The following is a 21,458-nucleotide window of genomic DNA, read 5'->3' on the forward strand; positions in this document are numbered from 1 at the left end:
TTTTGTTACAAAATGCCCTTTCTATTTCGCTGTCAAACGTGTACCGATGCCGAAAACATACACGCATCAGTCATAAAACATTGGAAAGGTCGGAGACATGAGTAGTTAGCTCAATTTACATTTTATTCGCTTAAAAGGTAAGTTTTAAAAACAGTACGAAATTATTTACACGTGCTTGTCACAATTATTCTAGCCCTTTCTTTAGGTAAATTGGGGAACTTTGATCACAAATTTTAGGTTTAACAATTTTAATTGCGTCTAACATTAAAATCTATAGATTTACATGGAGTTGTAACAGTATCGATTTGCGTAAAGAAAGAGCTAAAAACAATATATACACAATATGTATGTAGTCTAATAATCGGCTGCGTTGCTGGCCAAATAGTCTCTGCGTCCAATGTTGGACGCCTGCTTGTTTTGGATTGCCTCCAGCTTCGGACACTCCGTGATTCTGTGGCCAAGACCACCGCAGTAACTGCAACCACGTTCGTCTAAAATATAACACAATTTATTAGTTCATTATTCATTCATTAAATAAAGAATAATTGAACCCAAAGAATTCTACCTCCCAAGTTGAGGTACTTCTCGTTCTCGGAACAGAGCTCCAACAGAAAAGGTGGAACCTTCTGCTTTGCCTCCATGAGCAAATGTTTCAAATCCAACAACACGGATTCATCGTTCGCCTTATTTATGAAAGTAGTTGCTATGCCCGTACGCCCGGAACGACCAGTTCTTCCAATTCTGTGCACTGTAAATTACATGACATAAGACTCATTGGTTAACTAATTATACCTGCCATATAACGTATAATAATGTACCATAATTTTCCACATCGTCAGGCATATCGTAATTGATTACGTGTTGCACATCGGCGAAATCAAGACCTTTGGACGCAACGTCAGTTGCAACCAATACGTCTTTTCGACCTCCGCGGAAGGCCTCTACGGACCGTGATCTTTCTTCTTGATCTGTAAAAGAGACAAAAGTTAACAATTTCTCAAAAATCACAAGATTCATACTTGAAAATTATGGAATAGTCCCCATACCTTTGCCACCGTGTATTGCTACCGCTTCAACACCCTTCAGTAATAAATATTCGTGAATAGCGTCTACATCTTGTTTCTTTTCGGCAAATATTAAAACCGGTGGTGGAGTTTTTTGCAAGCACTCCAAAAGATACACAATTTTAGCTTCTTGTTTAACATATTCCACTTCCTGAATCACGTTCATTGATGCTGCACCAGCACGACCTACGTTGATCGTAACAGGTTTTACCAAAGCGGACCGTGCGAAATTTTGGATTTTCTTTGGCATAGTCGCGGAGAACAATAACGTTTGCCTTTGTCCCTAAAAAAAATATACAAATTGTTAACATATAAACATAGAGAGATGCTGCATGCATCACATTGCAAAATGATTACCCTAAAGAACGAGAAGATCGTCCGCACGTCCTCCTCAAAACCCATATCGATCATGCGATCCGCTTCATCCATACACAGATAACGGCACACGCTCAATTTCACCATTTTTTTGTCCAGCATATCCATTAACCGACCAGGAGTAGCTACCATGATATGTACACCTCTGCAATTAAGAGAGTCGCATTATACAGGGCCTAAGCGATAGATAAAATATTTCAAGATAATTTACATACTTATTAATAACTTCTAAGGACTCTGATACAGGCACGCCGCCAATAGCCAAGCAGCTACGGATTTCGGGGCAACCAGCTTGGCGTAAACTATTTGTATAGTGTCTAATAATATCGTAGGTTTGTTTCGCTAATTCTCGCGACGGACAGATGATTAAACCTGTAAGACAAAAACGACCATAAATTTTACTTCGCGCAATCAAATTTCATTCAGTGAACAAAATGAAAATATTCACCATATGGCCCTTCATTTCTTATAAACGGCATGGCTACTTCTTGCTCCAAACAGAACATTATAATTGGTAATACGAATACCAAAGTTTTTCCACTACCAGTGAACGCAATACCAATCATATCGCGACCAGATAATCTAAAATATTGGAAAAATAAAATTAAAATAGTACTCTGTCTAATTGAGAAAAAAGCATTGATGCATGAAGAGAATAAACTAACACTGTAGGTATTCCTTGCACTTGGATCGGTGTGGGTTTAACAATGCCCTTCTGTTCTAAACCATTCAGAATCCCTCTATGAAATTTCATCTCCTTGAAACTTTTCAAGGGTGGTGGGACATCATCTCCCTCCACCAAAATTCTAAGTTTCCTTCTGAGTCTTTCGTGCCTCAATTCCCCAAAAGCTAGTATTGCTCTTGGCGGTCTCCAACTGGTTTTTATTGGATCTTCGTACTGAATGCCCTTTGCCAATTCTGCCACACCCATTAAAGCCTTATTTTCTGCTACACTTTCCAAAATCTTCTCTTCCTCTTTCAACTGCTTCTCCATAGCGCTCTCTTTCTTGGCTAAATAATTCATTAATTAATTGAGATTTAAGCATGATTTCTCTAGCAAATAATTGCAAATATATACCTTCTGCTAGTTTCTTTAACTCTGTATGTTGATCTAATAGAGAGATATTTGACTTCCTTCCCCATACTTGACCATCATCATCATCCCCGTCGTCTTTCTCATTTTCGCTGCTACTTTTACCAATGATGCCAGCAGCAGCTTCATCTTTGAGCTGCCCGAGCTTGCCGAGTTTGGCCAATCGCTGCTTTTTACGTTCCTTAACTGGTACATAAGGCTCGTAATCATCCTCTCCTTCCATAGGGCTACTATCCCTCTCCAGTTCTCTGCTCATCTTCTATATGGCAAAACAAATTTATAAAATAGATAAACATAGTTTAGCTGTTGTCGATTTACAGTAGAAAATTTATACATTGAATAGGTAAACTAACCTTTCGAGGCACTTCATCTCTTTCGCGTGACATTGTTGTGAATTTGTTGACAAATATTTAGTAGTCAACGCTATATTTAATTAATATATTTTTTTAAATATATATACATTCAAATTTACCTTTTCCTGTGCATTTTCAAATATTGATAATTAGTGAAACCTGTATGTAATGTACAGCAAAGTTACACTGTCCGAAACTAGGTAATTTATTTAATGTGTACCGTATTGTAATATTTTAGTTATTAATCACTTTTTCAAAATTGAAGATTATCCACTGACTAAAACTTCATTACTATATGAAAATCAATTTAAAAGCAAACAATATGCCATGTAAATATTTTTATTACATTCGATTCGATACTCGACGCTTCGGTGAATCGAACACAATTCGAGTCGAGATTTATCAATTTCAAATATTTTTTTTATAAATCGATTAACAGCCCGATTCGATTCTCGATAGTTTAGTGAATCGAATGAAGATAGTCAAGTCGAGTTATAACTAATTTAAAAACTTATACGTCAAAATGTCAACAATCTCATTAATAACAGAAACAAAGGAACAAAATTCTTTAAAATAAAATTTTTATTGTCATCTACTGTTTTGCAAAACAGCTGTTCTATTTAGAATAATATACACACGAGTCGGAACGAACACGAACCAGAGAATAATAAAATGTTTGTTAATCAAATAAATTATAAGTAAATATAATAACAGATACAAAATAACATTGTAGCGATATTTCAATGTACGCGTCTTTGTAAGCTTTGTAAGTACCATGGATTACATATACATGTACTCAATCATTTGATTGGATCTTATCACAAACAATACGTAGTAGCATAGTACATACATATGTATATACTGATTGTATGTCTTTTTGTGTCGTCGTACGATGTTCACGATATGGTTATCTGAGTACTTCTTAATGTATAAATACTAAGTAATAAGCATTTTATGTCGAATTATCGTCCGTAAGTTGAAACATTTCTGCAGTCTTTTCCTTTGTTCGGAATCGTCGAGACGAACAATGATTAACGGGCCAAAAATTATTATTGTCGGAGCCGGGGCTGCAGGATTTGCTGCGGCGGCAAGATTGCTAGAAAAAGGTTTAGAAAACGTGAAGATTTTAGAAGGAAACGATCGAATCGGTGGCAGAATACACACAGTAGATTTTTGTAAGTTACACGTTTATGTCTATCTATATAAAAAAATATATATTAATTAAAACATGCAACTTTGAGAACCTAAAACAAACAGCCAGATCTGATATTTATTTTCATATATTAGCTCTTCTTTATTTCTTAAAGTTCTTATTACGTAATTATACACTTAATTATACTCTTACCTGTAAATTGTTGCCTACCAGCATAGTCAAGAAAATTATTTACATACTTTTTCAGCTGACAATGTTGTAGAATTAGGAGCGCAATGGGTTCACGGTGAGAAAGAAAATGTTGTTTTTGAGCTCGCATCTCCAGAAAACTTGTTGGATTCGTCAAGGTGCTTTAACAATCTCAATGCCCATGTTTTTGTTACTGCAAAAGGTGTAATACTGTCACAGGAAGAGAGTTCAGAGACATTCAAGATGTATCATGATATTTCTGAGAATGTAACAGAGGAAATAAATAATGTGAATTCGTATGGGGAATATTTTATAAAACAGTGAGTAATACTTTATTTTGTTTGCCTTTGTAAAAGAATATTATCTATAAATGTGTCAATGCAGCTCTCTTTGAACCATGCTTGTAGTATCGGATGTAGGTTTGCATTCAGAATTGTGTGAACTTCGTTATCAGGTACTATGCATCTGAAAAGAAACATATTCACCATGTCTGCAATAATCCATATATCAGGTATAGATTAAGAACATTGAAAAGCACACCTCACACGAAAATTGGTGCACTCATTGTTTGAATATTCATTCTGCATTAAGGAGTATATATATTTTAGGTATTTGCTATCTAATTTATTTTGATCTTTGCCATACATCTTTGTGAGATTACGTATCCTCTCCAGGTATCCTTTGGTCAGAATTGGTATGATAAAATTCACCTGAATATAATTAAAGCAATTTAGTAATTTGATGAGTATTTCAATTGCAGATAAATTGAATCACTTTACTTGACTGAAAGAGTCGTTTATGAATTCTTCTGCTTTACTGTACACATGATTTTCTTGTTCTTGGAGGATGAGTACTCCAATCTTAGACTTATGAGATCTAAATACTTTCGATATATATTGTGCTGTTGCTTGACCATCATCAGCAAATGTTAACATAACTATAGATCCATATGATTGTTTACGCTGTTAAAAAAAAAATAGTTCAATACTTCTAACTGTACTGAAATTATCAGAAGAGAATTTTTATACCTTTGGTAATGTATTTTGTGGAAGTGGTTCAGAATTAACTGTTCTAGTTTGCCTCTCTTGTATACTTTCCAATGGAGTTAAAATTAAAGGTGCCCTTGGAATACTTTTAGGTCTCAGTATGGTAGAACCTACATGAATATTTTTTTTAGTCGCGTGGGGATAATGAGATTGCTTATACTTTGGATAGAATGTCTAATGTACCAGAAACTGGAGTTTCTTGTTGAATAGCATTCAACAAGTTGAAAATATTGTCTTTTATCTGATAAATCACATCGAACCGATGCATTCTCTGCAAGGCACTCAGGATCTTGTCTATGGTCGCACCACCATGTTGCACATAAGTTAACAGTACATAAAATGCAGGGTCTTGTGGGCCTTTGAACTCATAATCTATGCACTATAGAAAAACAAATCATTACATAATAACTATAGTACGTTTAAAAAACACACATTGACATTGTACAATTGCATACACGTATTTGCTCCATTGTTAGGCCCATATGACCTGCAAACTCCTGCCACCCGCTGTACGCTTTTCCTGTACCAGTGGAGCTCAATAACGAGCATAACTGTCGCAACGTCGGTTTTCCAATGTGTTCGAACAAGTAGGATGCATGTATTTGGGAAGTGGCTCTTTGGATACTTAATGCAACAGTGTCCAAATTTGGAGGACCATCAATTTCATTCCTCAGTCTTTCTAGTTCTGGGTCGAAATTTCTGTAAACGTGTATCAACATTGCAAATACAGATCTTATCTGTGTTTTGAAACGATATTTTTATTTACATTTTCACGGAACTTTTTATCTATATCTGAGGGGCAATGTTGTATTAAAAATTACGACAGAGTCTTACCTTTTGACAAACATGATCAAATATTTTGATACCTTTTCTTTCTTAGAATATAATGTTACACTACACTCGTTTTGTAATAAGAAACATAATATCTCTTGTATATACGATGCGATAAGAAAACGTGACGTGAAATTATATCAAATGATCCATATGTTCTAAGAAACTGCGAGATTCATTTCACGCCTATAAATGTAAGCATCTTTAGTTAGCTTGACAATCTAGTTGTAACAAATATACCATAGCTTCCCCACCACAATTTCTTCAAGGTTGATGACTCACGTGTGCTGATTTTACCGCCGGTATTCAGAATCCGTAAAACGCGCGGTTTAATCCAACATAAAAATTCAAAATTTTTTGAAATTTACATTTCCAATTTCAGGCGCAAATAATTTCAAAGTATTCTGATCATTCTTACGAGTCAAAAATGAAAATAATTGATGTATTTTTTAAATACGATTCAACTAATAAAGCGACTTCTTTATTTCAGATTTTACAAAAAATTCGAAACAAATCCATTTACTACCCGAGACAAAGCTGAGCAGCTTTTGGATTGGATACACAAATTCGATAATTCAATTCAATGCAGCGATTCTTGGTTCGACGTTTCTGCGAAGAGAATCAATGAGTACTGGATATGCGAGGGTGATCCTTTACTTAATTGGAAACACCATGGCTACAAAACTCTATTCGATTTGCTCTCTGTAGGTCTTATTTTAGGAGATTTTAATTATCATTAGACATAAATAGCTCGGAATTAAATGATCAGAACGATGTTCATAAAAAAAATTCTTATTGCCATTATACTACGCTCCAATAGTATAATTTTGTCTTGAGAACTTTCTTATGTAACAATGAATGAGGCGGATGTTTGAATAATTCTACTTAAATGATAGTGCTTATATATTTTATTGGTTTTTCCACAGAGGCTATCAAACACAAAACACATATTACCCGTAATGGAAAAAGTAGAATTGAATAAGAACGTTTCAAACATCGACTATACATCGAGTAACAATATAATTGTAAAGACAAAGGATGGTTCAAAATACACAGCATCCCACGTTATATTTACACCTTCTCTTGGAGTTTTGAAAGAGAAGCATGCTACAATGTTCACACCAAATTTACCCGAGTCTAAGCAACAAGCTATAAAGGCACGGTAAAAATGTGGCTTTAGTTGATAATATTGCAGAATCAGTACCATATAATTACATTATAAATTCGTCATGACATTAAAACGGTTTGCGTTGCGTAGGGTTTAAACATTGGAACCGTGAACAAAATTTTCCTAGAATTCCCGCACAGATGGTGGCCAGAGGATTGCGCTGGCTTTTGCTTGATATGGTCAAAGGAAGACAAGAAAGAGTTTCTCGAGTCTCATGGACAAGTAAAGTTGCATTTAATGTAACTGTGTGCATATTACTATAGTTATTTGGGTGTATTAAATCTTTGATATATGACATAGGGCTACGAATGGCTATGCGATGTTTTTGCATTTGTCGCGGTAGATTATCAGCCGCGAATATTGTCCACATGGATCTTTGGCAAGTACGCGAGACACATGGAAATGCTGTCCGATGAAGAAGTGTCCGAAGGATTACGGCTTTTGTTAAAAACGTTTTTGAGTGGGACACATACTATCCCAAGATTTGATAAAATGATCAGGTAATAATTTATAACATATTATTAATACGGGATCATTGGTACAGTTACTTATGATTTGTAGGTCATCATGGTATACCAATGAACATTTCCGTGGGTGTTATACCTTTAAAAGTATTACAACAGAAAAGTTAAACGTAGAGGCCAAAGATTTAGCGTTTCCGATTCTCTCGGCCGATGGCAAACCTGTACGTATTTTTCACGATATTGTACTCGGATAAAGTCGTTAATCAAGTATTATAATCTCTTTTAGAGTATTTTATTCGCTGGAGAAGCAACACATGATCATTATTATTCTACTGTACACGGGGCGGTTGAAACGGGATTCAGGGAAGCGGACAGAATAATCGATTTCCATAAGTAAATTTAAAATTCTTTTAATTATCAATTAATGTGTAAGGCTTATTCAGAATCACTAGTTGTTGGATAGACTAGTACAGATTTCTCGATCACCCGTTCTAGCTGTGATAAAGGATTTTTAATTGCAAGTAATGATTCAACGGATGATTAAACAATAAATAGCTCCAAGGTAACGTCTCTGTGGCATTGTCACTGCATTCGTAGAATTAGTTTGATCATCCTAATTTTCATTATACGTTAATTTGCAAATCGTCTTTTATCACACACTACTCAATTTGCTTCATAGCGTAGGGTTCGCACATTTCATATCATTAATATACTGTGAACTATCATCAGCTGCCATCTGTGATTAATTAATCTTCTTTTTTCTTTATTAACAAGACAAGATGTTATTATTGATTAGCTTGCTTTTTCTCAGGCGATTAAAGTCACAGCTCTAACCAGAACCACATGTCTCTTCATAAAGGATGATGGTAAACTATATACTCACTTGATGCTTTACACCATCCAATACAAGGGTCAATGGCTTCTTATACATGCACTTTTTATATTTTCCAATACACAGCGTTAGGTCGTGAGTGAACTCTTTCGACGTGCTAAAATGTTTATTATATGTTAATTTTATTTCGGTAGGAGACTTAACTTGAAACGAGTCCTTATTAAAAATTATTGACAGATGTATTTTATATTACTATCTTCTTGTTTTCGTATGCAGTTTTACTGTATTTATATATGTATATTATATGCAACAAATTTTTATATAATAGCAATCAAACGTTAATAAAAAAAATCACAATTCAAATCATGTAGAAAGTGTGGTTGGTTAAAGCAAGCAGTAAACAGCTTCGATAAAATGGGAAGGATATTGAATACCGGAAACGAAATAACAGAAAGAACGAAAGTTGTGATAGTAGGTGCGGGAATAGCTGGATTAGCAGCTGCGAAAACGTTGGAAGAAGCGAATTTCAAAGATTATCTGTTGCTGGAAGGTAAATGAAAGGAAATTTTATTTAACCCTTTTACTATAAATTAAATAATTATGATAAGCTGACGAAGAGTTTATTTCACAGCTGAAAGTGAAATTGGTGGTCGAATACGAACAATACCGTGGAATGAAAATTGGATAGAATGTGGCGCCCAGTTTTTGCACGGCGATCAAAGCCAATTGGCAAAATTCTGTTACCAAAACGACTTAATCTCCGACATCAACTTCAGAGACGGCCAGGGCATGTTCTTGCGCAGCAATGGTGTTAATGTAGATACAGCCTTGGTAGAAGAAATAAGCAATCTCATTCAAATGACCCTAGAAGACTGTGAAAATGAAACGAAGTACCTAGAAGATGATTCTGAGAGTCTCGGCAAGGTCCTCAAGAATGCGTTAAAGGTCCATTTACGGCAGAAAAACGATTCTCCAGCTGTAGCTAGCATAAAAGAGGAACTTTTGGATTGGAATCTCAGATTTCTTGTGATAGATAATGCATGTCCGACGCTGGACGATTTGTCCACCAAATATTGGAGTAAATTTGAGGTGAACATTGCGTTTCTACACCTTACGTGTTAGTTGATTTTCTGATATACAATAGCGTTTAGATGGTTCTATTAAGTGTGTTGTGACATTAAATATAATATATTAAACCAAATATTAAATACATCCTGTCTCTTGCAGTATGTCGGTGGCTCTGAGAATATCCTGTTTAGAAACGGATACCACACCTTGACAAAAATTGTCGCAAGCGATATACATAAACAGAATTTGCGATTGAATACTATTGTGGAATCTATTGAATGGCACCGAGTGATTGACAAAAATCTCGAGGCACCTGTTATATTGAAGTTATCCGACAATACTCGGATCCTCTGCAACTGTGTGATAGTCACTAGTTCACTAGGTTACCTGAAGGATAATTACAAGGCTATGTTCATGCCAACTTTACCGCAATCGATAAGTCAGGCGATTGAGTATCTCGGATTCGGTTTGATTAACAAAGTCTTTCTAGACTTCGGTAAAGCTTGGTGGAATGATGACACACAAGGATTCCAATTCCTCTGGCCGGATATTAAATCTGAAACCATGAAGGTTGCAACGGAAACGACGTGGACTAGAGATCTAACCGGATTCGATGTTCTTCCCGATCGAGAAGGCGTTCTTTTGGGTTGGGTGGGTGGCCATGGGGCTTATATCATCGAAACATTGAGCGAGCAACAAGTAGCAGCCGATTGCGAAAAGTTACTCAAACAATTTCTAAATCTCGACTCGATACCACCGGTGAAGAAATGTATAAGGACAAAATGGAACTCGAATCCGTACGCTAGAGGTAGCTACAGCCACATCCCAACCAGGTGCGATGATATAGGAATAACACCGGCTGTTTTGGCCGAGCCAATATGGAGTAAAATCTCAAGCAATCGCAGCAGTAAGGTGGGCAACGAACTGCCTGTTGTGTAGCATGATTACGTGGAGATGTATATATTGAGTACTTAAACATAGGATACTATTTTGATCTTAGGCCTTGCCCACGGTGATGCTAGCCGGCGAAGCGACCAGCGAAAACTACTTTTCAACGACACATGGCGCCTATGATACCGGCGTGAAGCAAGCTCAAATTTTTCTACGCCACCACGCATTCAGAAATTGATCTAAAATTATCTGCAATGTGTACCTTGTACAATACGAATGTATACGCGCACAGATTGACTCAAGAATAGAAAGTTATATTTGATACGGTACAACGGTACCAATTATTTTGCCATAACCAAAAATGGCTGGTATATTTGTAAATATAATCAATTACAGTAACCGTCTGATCATGGGAATTATTCATTCTTCTTTTCTGTTTTATTCCGACTTCTTTTCGGTTGTGCTTTCGGTTTTAGAGTACAAATTTATCAGTCTCTCAGCCTCCCGCCACCCAGAGCCGATAGCACCGTGAACTGTTGCCACATTGTCCGCAGTTGTGGCCTCCCCAGCAAATAGAACCACCTGCAACAGAGAAATCAAATGGTGAACAAATAAGTCCAGGTGTTCCCTATGCCATCTTCGAAGAAAAACCCACTGGCTTCCCATCTTTCATAATAGGCTCGGCCAAATCCTTATTTCCTACGTTTGCATTGAACGACTCAACGCTTATATAGCTGTAAGTGCCTCGAAAATGCTTATTCTGATGCCATTTGCTTCTGCAATGAAAAAGAAACGTATATCGCATGCGTGAGATAAGAGCAGAGAAAAATGCTTTGCCAGCAACGCGGATGTTACCTTGTCATTGCGACTGGCGCGCTGACGTTATAAGTTTTTGAGAAGAAGTTATTTAGGATCTCCGTGACCTGCTCAAGAACCTCTTCGTCCGTGCGCTCATCGATTAGACGGCCGCCCTTTGCAGAGATCCATAGCAGGAGTAAACGAGGCTTGTGCTCGACGACGCTGAAGGACATTGAGTAAGGCATCCACATCTTTTTTGGCTAAAACATCCAGTAAGACATGATATAAAAAAATTGCTCAACAATCTGTGTCTATCAGGGCACATAGTTATTATCTTCTGAATGGCCTTATCCAGGAGACCATTCAGAATAAGTAAATTCATCATTTACTGTGAAATTATACACACGTCCTTCTTATATTCCTCTAATTCTTCCTTGGTCCACGTAAGTTGCATAAACTTGTTTTTGAGACCCTCCTTGTTATACCAATTATCGTTGAAGGCCACGTACACTTTGCAAGCGTTTCCAAATCCTAGAGTCTAAGCAACGAATCGTGTATAATAGAAATCTTCAAAAGTTCATAACTATCTATCGAGCAAAGAATAGGTACTTTAATTGCTTTAGTCTTCGTTTCCGGTAGTTGCGGGGTGAACAGCGTTTCGTGGTCAGCCTTCAGCACCCCCAAGGAAGGCGTCATGATCACGTGGTCGGCGGTGTACTCCTTACCGTCTTGTGTTGTTAATTTTATTTTACCATCTTCACTCGAGTAATCCACTTTGGTCACCTCTGCGTTCAGGATGGTTTTGTTCATTACCGGTAACTCCTCTTCCGGGTTTGGAATCTTTTTCTGAGAAGAGAACAAGCAGTACAGACCTGAGCATTATGATGCCGAAATGAGTACAGATACTCTTTAGTATACGGACCATCATTATATCCAAAATAGTGCTGTAACCACGTGACTTCCAATTAACACCTCGGTCTCCACCCGCATCTACTCCGTACCCCTGCATTGGGACCTCGGTCCAATCGTCGGCTGGATCGAGGCTCGTCAGCATCAAGTTCATGTTCCACAGTAACTGGTTTCGCATTGTTTCGTTCAGTTCCGGAAATTGAGCCAGTCGTTCTAAAAATCTGACAAAACAAATAAATTGTAGAAAGCGAATGTGACGAAGTAAACTTAGAGCAAAAGATTGTCCTTTAAAAGCGTTTGATGCAGTTCCAAAGACTCCTGCTCTTTATTAAATCATGTTCTTTCGTTCGAAAAATCTTTTTACTGTACATGTCTTTCACGCAGTCAGGATAGGAAGCGTTGCAGGTCTTCATGCTTTCATGGGGCGTCGACTCCAGATATTCTATCATAGTGTTTGTAATGTTGTCCGCGAGATCAGGGTCGATTTGTTCTCCGTTAGACGCAAATATTTCGAACTTGTAGGGGTCCGAATGGTCTGTAAGGTTTAATGGGGCGGCCATATCGTACGCCACATTCCCTTGGTCTCCATGAATCCATTGGGCCCCTTCATCGACCCAGTATTCATCTACAAATTACAGAAGAATTAAATGTTGACTTATTGCCGCTGGAAAATAATTTATAAGGGCATCGAAACATCGATGAACTAAAAAAATCTTGTAAAAAGTGAGCTTAGGAATAATGTTTTTTGTTTCTGTCACAATGTTTTCTTCCACGAGACCTGCGTAAAACTCACCGAATTTAATTGTCTTCACTCGGCCACCAATTCTATCCTCCGCTTCTAGGATCAGGACATCCTCGATGCCGTTCTGCAGCAGCTTCGTTGCAGCCGCGATTCCGGACGGACCCGCACCAACGACGACCACCTTCGGCGATCCTGTTAAGGCCTGGACCCTAACGCTCGCGATTAAGGCGAACGAAGCGAGGAGCGCGAATCTGTACATTCTCGCGAATCCGTTCAGACTACTTCTGAACGTGAACGTTTATCGGTAGGATTGAATGAACAATCTGTTTTCACACGATAACTCTTCTTATATACGGTTTGAGCTATTGTGCGAATCGTGATTTGTCTCTGTGTTAGAAATTAGAGCAATTGGTGGTAGTACCGACCGCATCAGCAGCCTGAGGAGTCAGATAATCAAAGTCGGAGTCAATTGCATAATCATATCAATGGATCATAGGGTCGAGGGTAGATCAGTATCGGTTTTGTATTGAACAAACAATCGCGATTTTGTCTCGGAGATTCGAAAGTCAGCAAAGAGATTCCGTTTGATCGCCGGTAACAGCGAGCAAAATGCAATGCAACGGTAACGTGAATGAGTGGGCGAATAGCAAATAAGTTTTTCTGATTGATTTCTCTCTTGGTTCATACTGTTTTCAGCAGCGCGGGGAGAGGAAATATATTGTTTAATTAGGAAACTTCCAACAGGCGGATAGCGATTATAATATTTCTGACCCGATGACGATGTGAGGTGACACAGGAACTGATTGCATGTACAAAGTACATACGTTATTGATGAATGTAAAGTAAGAACTTGCAACGGTGCCAATTATTTTACCAAAACCGAGGATGGTTCGTTTATTTTTAAATATAATCAGTCACAGTAACTATTTAATCACAACATTATTATTTCTTTTCGTTTGCTTTATCATGAATTCTCTTCAGTTGTGCTTTCAGCTTCAAAGTACAGATTTATTAATCTGTCGGCCTCTCGCCACCCAGTAACCATAGCGCCGTTGACTGTTCCTGCATTGTCGTCACTCGTAGCTTCTCCAGCGAATAAAATGATCTGCAACAGAGAAATTAAATGGTTAACAATTAAGTTCAGATGTTTCCAAAGCTATTCGACCAAGAGAAACTCACCGGCTTTCCGTTTTTCATAATAGGTTCAGCCAAGTCGTCGTTCCTTACATTTGCTTTAGCCGTCTCTACGCTTGTATAGCTGTAAACGCCTCGGAAGTGCTTATTCTGATGCCATTTGCTTCTACAATTGAAAAGAAACGTATATGTATAGCATGTGTGAGATAAGAGCAGGAAAAATGCTTCGCCAGCCACGCGGATGTTACCTTGTCATTGCGACTGGCGCGCTGACGTTATAAGTCTTTGAGAAGAAGTTATTTAGGATCTCCGTGACCTGCTCAAGAACCTCCTCGTCCGGGCGCTCTTCGAGTAGGCGGGAACCCTTTCCGGAGACCCATAACATCAGCAAACGAGGCTTGTATTCGACAATGCTGAAACCGAATGCGTAAGGCATCCACATCTTTTTTGGCTGAAAAATTTAGTAGGATCTCGTATAAAAGAAGTGCATTCTTAACATTCTGTGCCTACCGGGTCCTTATAATAGGCCTACTGTCAATTTATACATACGTCTTTCTTGTATTCTTCTAATTCCTCTTGGGACCACGTAAGTTGCAGCACTTTGTTTTTGAGACCCTCCTTGTTATACCAATCATCTTTGAAGGCCACGTACACTTTGCAAGCGTTTCCAAATCCTAGAGCCTAAGCAACGAATCGTGTTCAATAGAAATCTCCATAAAGTTCTAAGAAATGTATCGAGCAAAGAGTAGGTACCTTAATTGTTTTAGTCTTCGTTTCCGGTAGTTGCGGGGTGAACAGCGTTTCATGGTCAGCCTTCAGCACCCCCAAGGAAGGCGTCATGATCACGTGGTCGGCGGTGTACTCCTTACCGTCTTGTGTTGTTAATTTTATTTTACCATCTTCACTCGAGTAATCCACTTTGGTCACCTCTGCGTTCAGGATGGTTTTGTTCATTACCGGTAACTCCTCTTCCGGGTTTGGAATCTTTTTCTGAGAAGAGAATAAGCATTACAGACCTTCGCATTATGATGCCGAAATGAGTATAGATACTCTTTAGTATACGGACCATCATTATGTCAAAAATAGTGCTGTAACCGCGTAACTTCCAATTGACAAATCGGTCTCCCTCCGTTACATTCCCGTGCCACTGCATTGCGACATCATTCCAGTCGTCGGCTGGTTCGTTGCCCGTTAGCATCAGATTCATGTTCCATAGCAGTTGCTCTTGCATTGTGTTGTTCAGTTCCGGAAATTGGGCCAGGCCTTCTTTCACCCTGGCAAAGCAAATTAATCGTTAAGAGCGAACGTGACGGTGCATTGAGTTACGAGAAGTTTCATAACAAAAGATTGTCTTGCGAAAGCCCTTGGTGTCGTTCCAAAGTCTTTTGCTCTTTATTACAGATGATATTTTAAAAATCATTGAACGATCTCTGTACATTTCAGATGCGCTTTATCCTTAAATTGTACCTGTCTCGCATGCATTCACCAAAGGAAGCGTTGCAGTTATTTACGATGTCATCGGGTTGCGCGTCCAGATACTGTATAAGAGTCATTGTGACGTTCTCCACGAGATCAGGGTCCAATTGTTCTCCATTGGACGTGAACATCTCAAACTTGAAGGGGTCCGAATGGTCTGTAAGGTTCAACGGGGCCGCCAAATCGTACGCCACGTTGTCTTTGTGCCCATAAATACATTGAGCCCCATGATCAATCAAGTAGTCGGCTGCAAAAATGAGGAAGCATTTATTCTTAAAAATAATCTGTTTTGTCTCGCGAAGATCATAATAACACAGGTCACTGATTTTGCCTCTATTTGGGCTACTTCGTGACAGTAATAAAACTATATAGTTCTACGTAAAGAAACAGAAATGACCTTAAAATATTGTGAAAAGTCAGCGTGAAAAAACTATTTTGCTTTTCACAATAGTTTCCTCTTCGCGATCTGCGTAAAACTCACCGAATTTAATTGTCTTCACTCGGCCACCAATTCTATCCTCCGCTTCTAGGATCAGGACATCGAAGTTATTCTGCAGCAGTTTCGTTGCAGCTGCGATTCCCGATGCACCCGCACCAACAATTACCACCTTCGGTGGTAGTCTAATGCCCTGAACCCTACTGTTCGCGATTAGGGCGATAAAAACCAAGAGCGCAAATCTGTACATCCTCGTGAATTCGTCCAGACTGGCTCTGAACACGAACGTTTATCGGTGAGATTGAATAGGCAATCTGGAGTCACACGATAACCCATCTTATATAGAGTACTAGCCATTGTGCGAATCGTAATTTGTCTCTGTGTTAAGAATTACAGCAATTGGTTGCAATACCGGTCGGATCGACATCCTGAGGAGATAGATAATCAAAGGCAAAGTCAATTGCATAATTATAGCGGTGGGTCATAAGGTCGAGGGCGCACCGTTATCAGTTTTATATTTGGCTAAAGATCGCTTTTTGGTCTTGGAGATTTGTCGTGGATTTTTATCTCTCAATAGCCAACGTGGAAATCCTAATTGATCGCTGGTAACAGCATCGCGCGAAGTGCAACATAGATGATCGATCGGACAATAAATAAGTTCTCTTTAATGATCTTCTCTCTTGGTTTATACGCGGTAGTGGTTACATAAATCTCTCTGTTTATAGCGTGGGGAGAGGAAAAATATTGTTGATCAACCGTTAGGAAAATTCCTGTTCGAGCTGGCGATTACGATTTTTCTGACCTGATGGCGTTGTGAGGTGACGCAGAACTGCTTAAATTTACAAAATAATCACTTTATTTAGAAATATAATCTCGAAACATGTAACTAATTGAGCCTTAATCGATTTGAATCATTTGATATTCCTGGAACAAGACACGGACGTTGGATTTCGCTTGAATTCAAAATTCATATCGAACCCGATCTCATCCCTACTACAAGGATCTACAGATCCTGCAGCGACCAATTAGGCGCTGTTTTAAAACGTGTTTACTCATCGGCGATAGACGATCGAATTGTGACGATGGTAGTAGAACTATGTTTCCTCAAGTTGAACTTTCGATCAATTTTCGATGAAATACGATAAGGAAGCACGCCCATGACTCAAACTTTAAACGGATGATGCATTCGATTATCATCGTATCAATGACGCGATCCTTTTTCCTTTTTACATTCCAGCTGATTCCGGCTCCAGGAAAAGATCTGTCTCGCTCGACCGGTATTGGCACGATGCCACTACAACTGAACGTGTCTACGATTTTCTTATTTCTCGCTGTCGTAGCGGTGCTGTCTGCCAAAAACTCAGGTAATTCATCTCAATTTTAATGTCGCATGCACGCTTTGTTTTCCTATGTCGCTTTGCTCGTCTTTGTAAATAATTCGCAATGTGTATACACATGTTCGTTGTTACCGTTAAACAATTCCGCATTTTATGTTCTCATCGTACGTATGTGGTACTAAGGTGGCCTTATCTTTTTTAGAACGTCCAAAGAAAAAGAAACCTAATGCATCGAAATTGAGTGATAATATTAGCAAAAACCCATTTCTTCAGAGCACAAACCGTAGTAACGACAGAAATGTATTCCTCCAGGATCGTGACACAACCATAAATTGGGATAACATTATTGTACTATCTCCTGTTACCCAATCCCCAATTAATAATGGCATGAGACAGGATCAGGGTAAACCTCTGAGTAACAGCACAAAGAACACAGAAGAGACTGACAATATTATTCCCATTTACAATACTAATCCCTTCCTGCAACCACAAATTAATGCAAATAAAAATACTGCAACACCTTCTACGATTAACCCAGGTGGCAATGCAGAACCAGTCACTCAGAAAATATCGGATAGGCTCTCTGGAGATACAAGTACATATGGAAGCTCGAGAAGAAAGTCAGAATACAGTGAGTGTGTCTGTGTAAGAAATGTAGTTTATATTTTGTGATGGTGGCTAATTTTCCACTTGTTTTTGTCAGTGTGCCAGCAGTATGGAAAACAAATATCAGGCACAGCAGAAGTGGTGCCCTTGGTTTCCATTCCAACGGTGATCTCAGTTACCATTGATGTCTGTTCAGATGCAAATCAGCTTGTTGTTGGAGGTGTCACTGCCACTCCTGGTGAGTTTCCTCACCAGGTCTCTCTAGGTAAAATCATTGATGGTGTGTACAAAAATTTGTGTGGCGGCTCATTGATTGCACCAGAATGGATACTCACTGCAGCCCACTGTACTTACAGTCCAAGGTAGTGCCTTTTGTTTTCTCTGTTGTTTTGAGAGTCATAAATATTATTACACAATCCATTAAAAAGCCCTTCAGTTGTGCGTATCGGTTTCCATGATCTACGGGACACGAATCGCGGTATTTCGGCATCGGTGGACAAAGTTGTACGGCATCCTGGTTACAAGCCTCCTTCCATGTACGACGACATAGCTCTTATAAAAATGGATAAAGCTATTGAATTCAATAAAAGCATCAGACCTGCTTGTCTGTATCAACGATACGATACTGTACCGACGAAAGCATGGGTTAGCGGCTGGGGTGTTGTAGAATTTGGTAAATCTAACATTTATCTATCAGGTCGCATAAAGGTTTTTACGAGCATTTTCACATGAACGTTTGTGAGACATTTACAGATGACGAAGAAGGAAGCAACACATTGCAGAAAGCTGAGCTCACGATTCTTGATAACATAAGATGCGCGCTAAGCCACAAGCCATCGATACAAATACCATATGGCATCACACCGAATATGATCTGTGCCGGAGATCCTACGGGTGGATGGACCAAAGACAGTTGCCTGGGAGACTCTGGCGGTCCATTGCAAATCGTTCATCCAGAAAACCAATGCCTCTTCCAGGTATTTGGCATTACTAGCTTCGGACAGGGTTGCGCGTTTGCTAACATGCCTGGAGTGTACACGAAGGTCTCGCATTATCTTAAATGGATAGAGGATAACGTTTGGCCGTCAGTCTAAATTCGCCGCATGAATGTACGTCTTGCTTTGCAAAGATAAAAAAGTTCATTTATTTTTTCAATAATTGACCCGATTGATCTCAAGATTAGAAAGTCAAAATACATTTAATATTAAAATTGTTTAATGTACATTGGAGAGAATGATATACGTTTCTTAGAGGTACAGTAAAGAGTACATCTTAGAGAACATTGGAAAAACTTTCAGAATATTTTACAAAGCCTTGAGATGATTTTGCTAAATTATTCTTTTTGTATGATTTTCGTTATTCCTTTCTGTTAAACGAGAAAGAAAATCTGCTAAATGTATGAAACGCTAAATAATCGTAGCTTGACTAGAAGTGTTTAAACTCTGCGAGAATAGCTTCTTCGTGACTGTTGAAAATAAATGCGATATCTGCCGTATTATGCGGCACATGAATTATACTCAAGAGATTTTTGTATCGTGAATGGTCCTCCATGTTAGTCCATCCCCATATGGGCCATGGTTCGACGGAAAAAGTATATACCACCAGCTTCTATAATTATGGAATAAAAGGCAGCATTATTTATTTAACGATTGTATTAAACGTGATTTCATCCGCCACAATAGTTCCTTAATTACCTGTCGACTATGCCTAAGAACAACTTCCAGTTTTGTTTTGGACCGAAGTTGTATGGATTTTCATACAGTTTTCCGAGTTTTTTATACTTTTCAGCTTCTGTAGTGTTAATACGTGCTTCTATACTTGTTTCCCCCTTAGTGATAAGAATAGCGTGCCACCACATTAGCGCTCCTAATGTGGCGAAAGTCGGTACGCAGATTAAAGCTGCGCAATTGATAAGTTGTCGCCTCCATTCTTTGGTCTTCGCGTCAGCGGCTTGCTTAGCTATCTTCGCTATCTCCTCCTCGCTCAAGTGATCCAAGGATTCAGACTAAAATGGATGTAGTAACAGTTCCATTAATTCTGTTGTTGAATTCTATTCATTCAAAGAAGGGTCTAGTGACGTCGCTGTATAGTAATTACCACAGGTATGATTTCGGAGTTATTGATCCGCACAGGATGGCCGTCTAATTCTGGATCTTGGGCGGGAAAATATTCTTGATATGCTATTTCGACTCCAAACAGCATAATAAATATAATACCTAACACCATGAAAGCCATGTACTGGAAGAAGTACCGGTGATTGTAATGACCGACGCAATTATTCAGCCACGCTATTTTACAGGTCAAGGAATTTATGTTCAATCAATATCAAGCTAATAGAATATAGAGAATGATCATAACAGTTTTAAAGATTGTGTACCTAGCCTAAATCTATAGGAACATTAATCTATAGATTCATGTAAAAGGATACGACAGTGATGGTCCATTTTAAGAATGCACCTATTGCACACAGAGCAATGATGTGTTCTGGGTGGTTTTGGTTTAATGCATTTTTTGCAAATGCTCACAGCCTCTGGAATAAGGCCACCTTGCGGTGGGTAGCCAGCTGGGACATTAACACCCATATAATAATGGAAACAGACATTAGCTAGTAACCAGTTTCCAACCACTAGGAGGATTATTGTCATCGCTGGACTCTTCTCCCACCAATATGGCAGACCAATGTAATAGGCAATGTACACTATATACGCAGTTAAAAGGCTTACCATTACTACAAACACCTGTGAACTGCAAAGCATAGTAAATATATTGTGTCCAATGTAAAATTTGTTTATACTTATTCAAAATTTAAATAATTTGCATGAATGTAATTACCGGTCCTAGACAGGCACTGAACATTTCTACAAACCAAAACATTGGCTCTAAAAGAATATCACAGATGTAACTCCAGTTCAAGAAGTCATTGTAAAATAAAGATTTCGTGATGATTTGAAATTGCCGCCATTTCTGCTTTAAGTGAAGTCTAAAAATTAAAAAAAAATTCAATGAGAAGATAAGAAACATTTTTGTTATTAATTATGACTTACTTAAGAGTGTTCGGAGTTTTCGTTAACGACCACTTTATCCTAACCATTTTGCATAACATGTAGATCTCACTATTATATTATTATTACGTGCTCATTTTATCTACAAATTAAGTTAATTGTAATTGTAACGAGATCTACTGCCCGACATCGTGTTCGATTTCACGTCCAGAAATTTCGTGTAGTCTTTTGTGTAACCATGGATGTTTCCTTCCTTGCAGAACATTAGCTTGAAGTACTTTTCCACAGCTATCAGATCGGGCTATTGATAATGGTTTTAATCGAACTTTAAATTGGAGAAACGAACTATACAATAGAAACACGTCTTATACATTGCTCCTATGATTGCGGTCACGGATAAGGTGTAAGAATAGACACCTGATGGACTTGTTCTGACTACCTTGCCGACCTTAAATTTTCTAACTAAATTTATACAGTGTCCTTTTTAATGA

At 38.3% G+C, this 21,458-nt stretch overlaps 6 protein-coding genes across 15 annotated transcripts; 2 read left to right on the forward strand and 4 right to left on the reverse strand.

Annotated features, from left to right (window-relative positions):
- Positions 1–54: 54 nt before the first annotated feature.
- Abs (ATP-dependent RNA helicase abstrakt) lies at positions 55–3,230 on the reverse strand. The gene is made up of 11 exons (XM_078177177.1): positions 3,005–3,230; positions 2,886–2,904; positions 2,518–2,791; positions 2,105–2,450; positions 1,888–2,021; positions 1,655–1,811; positions 1,422–1,584; positions 1,047–1,347; positions 819–968; positions 566–748; positions 55–491 (listed from the first exon to the last, which is right to left on the reverse strand). Exons 1-11 carry the CDS (start codon positions 3,016–3,018, stop codon positions 355–357), a joined length of 1,878 nt encoding a protein of 625 aa, XP_078033303.1. The 5' UTR covers positions 3,019–3,230; the 3' UTR covers positions 55–354.
- On the forward strand, positions 3,039–11,160 carry LOC144468047 (spermine oxidase). 3 transcript variants are annotated; one of them, XM_078177174.1, is made up of 13 exons: positions 3,039–3,085; positions 3,879–4,060; positions 4,286–4,547; positions 6,595–6,808; positions 7,031–7,261; positions 7,363–7,494; positions 7,573–7,772; positions 7,834–7,957; positions 8,023–8,129; positions 8,940–9,118; positions 9,200–9,657; positions 9,796–10,548; positions 10,637–11,160. In XM_078177174.1, the coding sequence occupies exons 1-13, from the start codon at positions 3,054–3,056 to the stop codon at positions 10,763–10,765; spliced, it is 3,003 nt and encodes a 1,000-aa protein (XP_078033300.1). In that variant the 5' UTR covers positions 3,039–3,053; the 3' UTR covers positions 10,766–11,160. The 3 variants fall into 3 exon arrangements, with proteins under 3 accessions (XP_078033300.1, XP_078033301.1, XP_078033302.1); XM_078177175.1 differs by lacking the exon at positions 3,039–3,085 and adding an exon at positions 3,521–3,651; XM_078177176.1 differs by lacking the exons at positions 3,039–3,085; positions 3,879–4,060; positions 4,286–4,547 and adding an exon at positions 5,749–5,860.
- Positions 4,282–6,317, reverse strand: LOC144468052 (uncharacterized). Of its 3 annotated transcripts, none has more exons than XM_078177188.1 (8): positions 6,108–6,317; positions 5,729–5,972; positions 5,457–5,652; positions 5,256–5,383; positions 5,007–5,189; positions 4,768–4,937; positions 4,559–4,692; positions 4,282–4,420 (listed from the first exon to the last, which is right to left on the reverse strand). In XM_078177188.1, the coding sequence occupies exons 1-7, from the start codon at positions 6,119–6,121 to the stop codon at positions 4,560–4,562; spliced, it is 1,068 nt and encodes a 355-aa protein (XP_078033314.1). In that variant the 5' UTR covers positions 6,122–6,317; the 3' UTR covers positions 4,282–4,420; position 4,559. The 3 variants fall into 3 exon arrangements, with proteins under 3 accessions (XP_078033314.1, XP_078033313.1, XP_078033311.1); XM_078177187.1 differs by having other exon boundaries at positions 4,349–4,486; XM_078177185.1 differs by lacking the exon at positions 4,282–4,420 and having other exon boundaries at positions 4,536–4,692.
- Positions 10,821–16,484, reverse strand: LOC144468053 (uncharacterized). Its single transcript, XM_078177189.1, has 16 exons — positions 16,068–16,484; positions 15,578–15,833; positions 15,177–15,384; positions 14,864–15,100; positions 14,660–14,791; positions 14,359–14,561; positions 14,156–14,276; positions 13,981–14,081; positions 13,028–13,185; positions 12,604–12,859; positions 12,248–12,455; positions 11,935–12,171; positions 11,732–11,863; positions 11,383–11,585; positions 11,183–11,303; positions 10,821–11,109 (listed from the first exon to the last, which is right to left on the reverse strand). Exons 1-16 carry the CDS (start codon positions 16,270–16,272, stop codon positions 10,966–10,968), a joined length of 2,922 nt encoding a protein of 973 aa, XP_078033315.1. The 5' UTR covers positions 16,273–16,484; the 3' UTR covers positions 10,821–10,965.
- A 269-nt stretch (positions 16,485–16,753) lies between these two features.
- On the forward strand, positions 16,754–19,611 carry LOC144468049 (trypsin). Of its 4 annotated transcripts, none has more exons than XM_078177180.1 (6): positions 16,754–16,840; positions 17,260–17,386; positions 17,562–17,990; positions 18,063–18,327; positions 18,394–18,638; positions 18,719–19,611. In XM_078177180.1, the coding sequence occupies exons 2-6, from the start codon at positions 17,311–17,313 to the stop codon at positions 19,057–19,059; spliced, it is 1,356 nt and encodes a 451-aa protein (XP_078033306.1). In that variant the 5' UTR covers positions 16,754–16,840; positions 17,260–17,310; the 3' UTR covers positions 19,060–19,611. The 4 variants fall into 4 exon arrangements, with proteins under 4 accessions (XP_078033306.1, XP_078033305.1, XP_078033304.1 ...); XM_078177179.1 differs by lacking the exon at positions 16,754–16,840 and adding an exon at positions 16,862–17,107; XM_078177178.1 differs by lacking the exon at positions 16,754–16,840 and having other exon boundaries at positions 16,862–17,386.
- LOC144468051 (palmitoyltransferase ZDHHC16A) lies at positions 19,280–21,458 on the reverse strand. Of its 3 annotated transcripts, XM_078177183.1 has the most exons (7): positions 21,385–21,458; positions 21,010–21,312; positions 20,798–20,945; positions 20,394–20,703; positions 20,063–20,253; positions 19,660–19,970; positions 19,280–19,573 (listed from the first exon to the last, which is right to left on the reverse strand). In XM_078177183.1, the coding sequence occupies exons 2-7, from the start codon at positions 21,066–21,068 to the stop codon at positions 19,483–19,485; spliced, it is 1,110 nt and encodes a 369-aa protein (XP_078033309.1). In that variant the 5' UTR covers positions 21,069–21,312; positions 21,385–21,458; the 3' UTR covers positions 19,280–19,482. The 3 variants fall into 3 exon arrangements, with proteins under 3 accessions (XP_078033309.1, XP_078033308.1, XP_078033310.1); XM_078177182.1 differs by having other exon boundaries at positions 21,010–21,442; XM_078177184.1 differs by lacking the exons at positions 21,010–21,312; positions 21,385–21,458 and having other exon boundaries at positions 20,394–20,710; positions 20,798–20,919.

This window comes from Augochlora pura, chromosome 3 (genome assembly GCF_028453695.1).
Source record: "Augochlora pura isolate Apur16 chromosome 3, APUR_v2.2.1, whole genome shotgun sequence".
Classification (NCBI taxonomy): Eukaryota; Metazoa; Arthropoda; class Insecta; order Hymenoptera; family Halictidae; genus Augochlora; species Augochlora pura.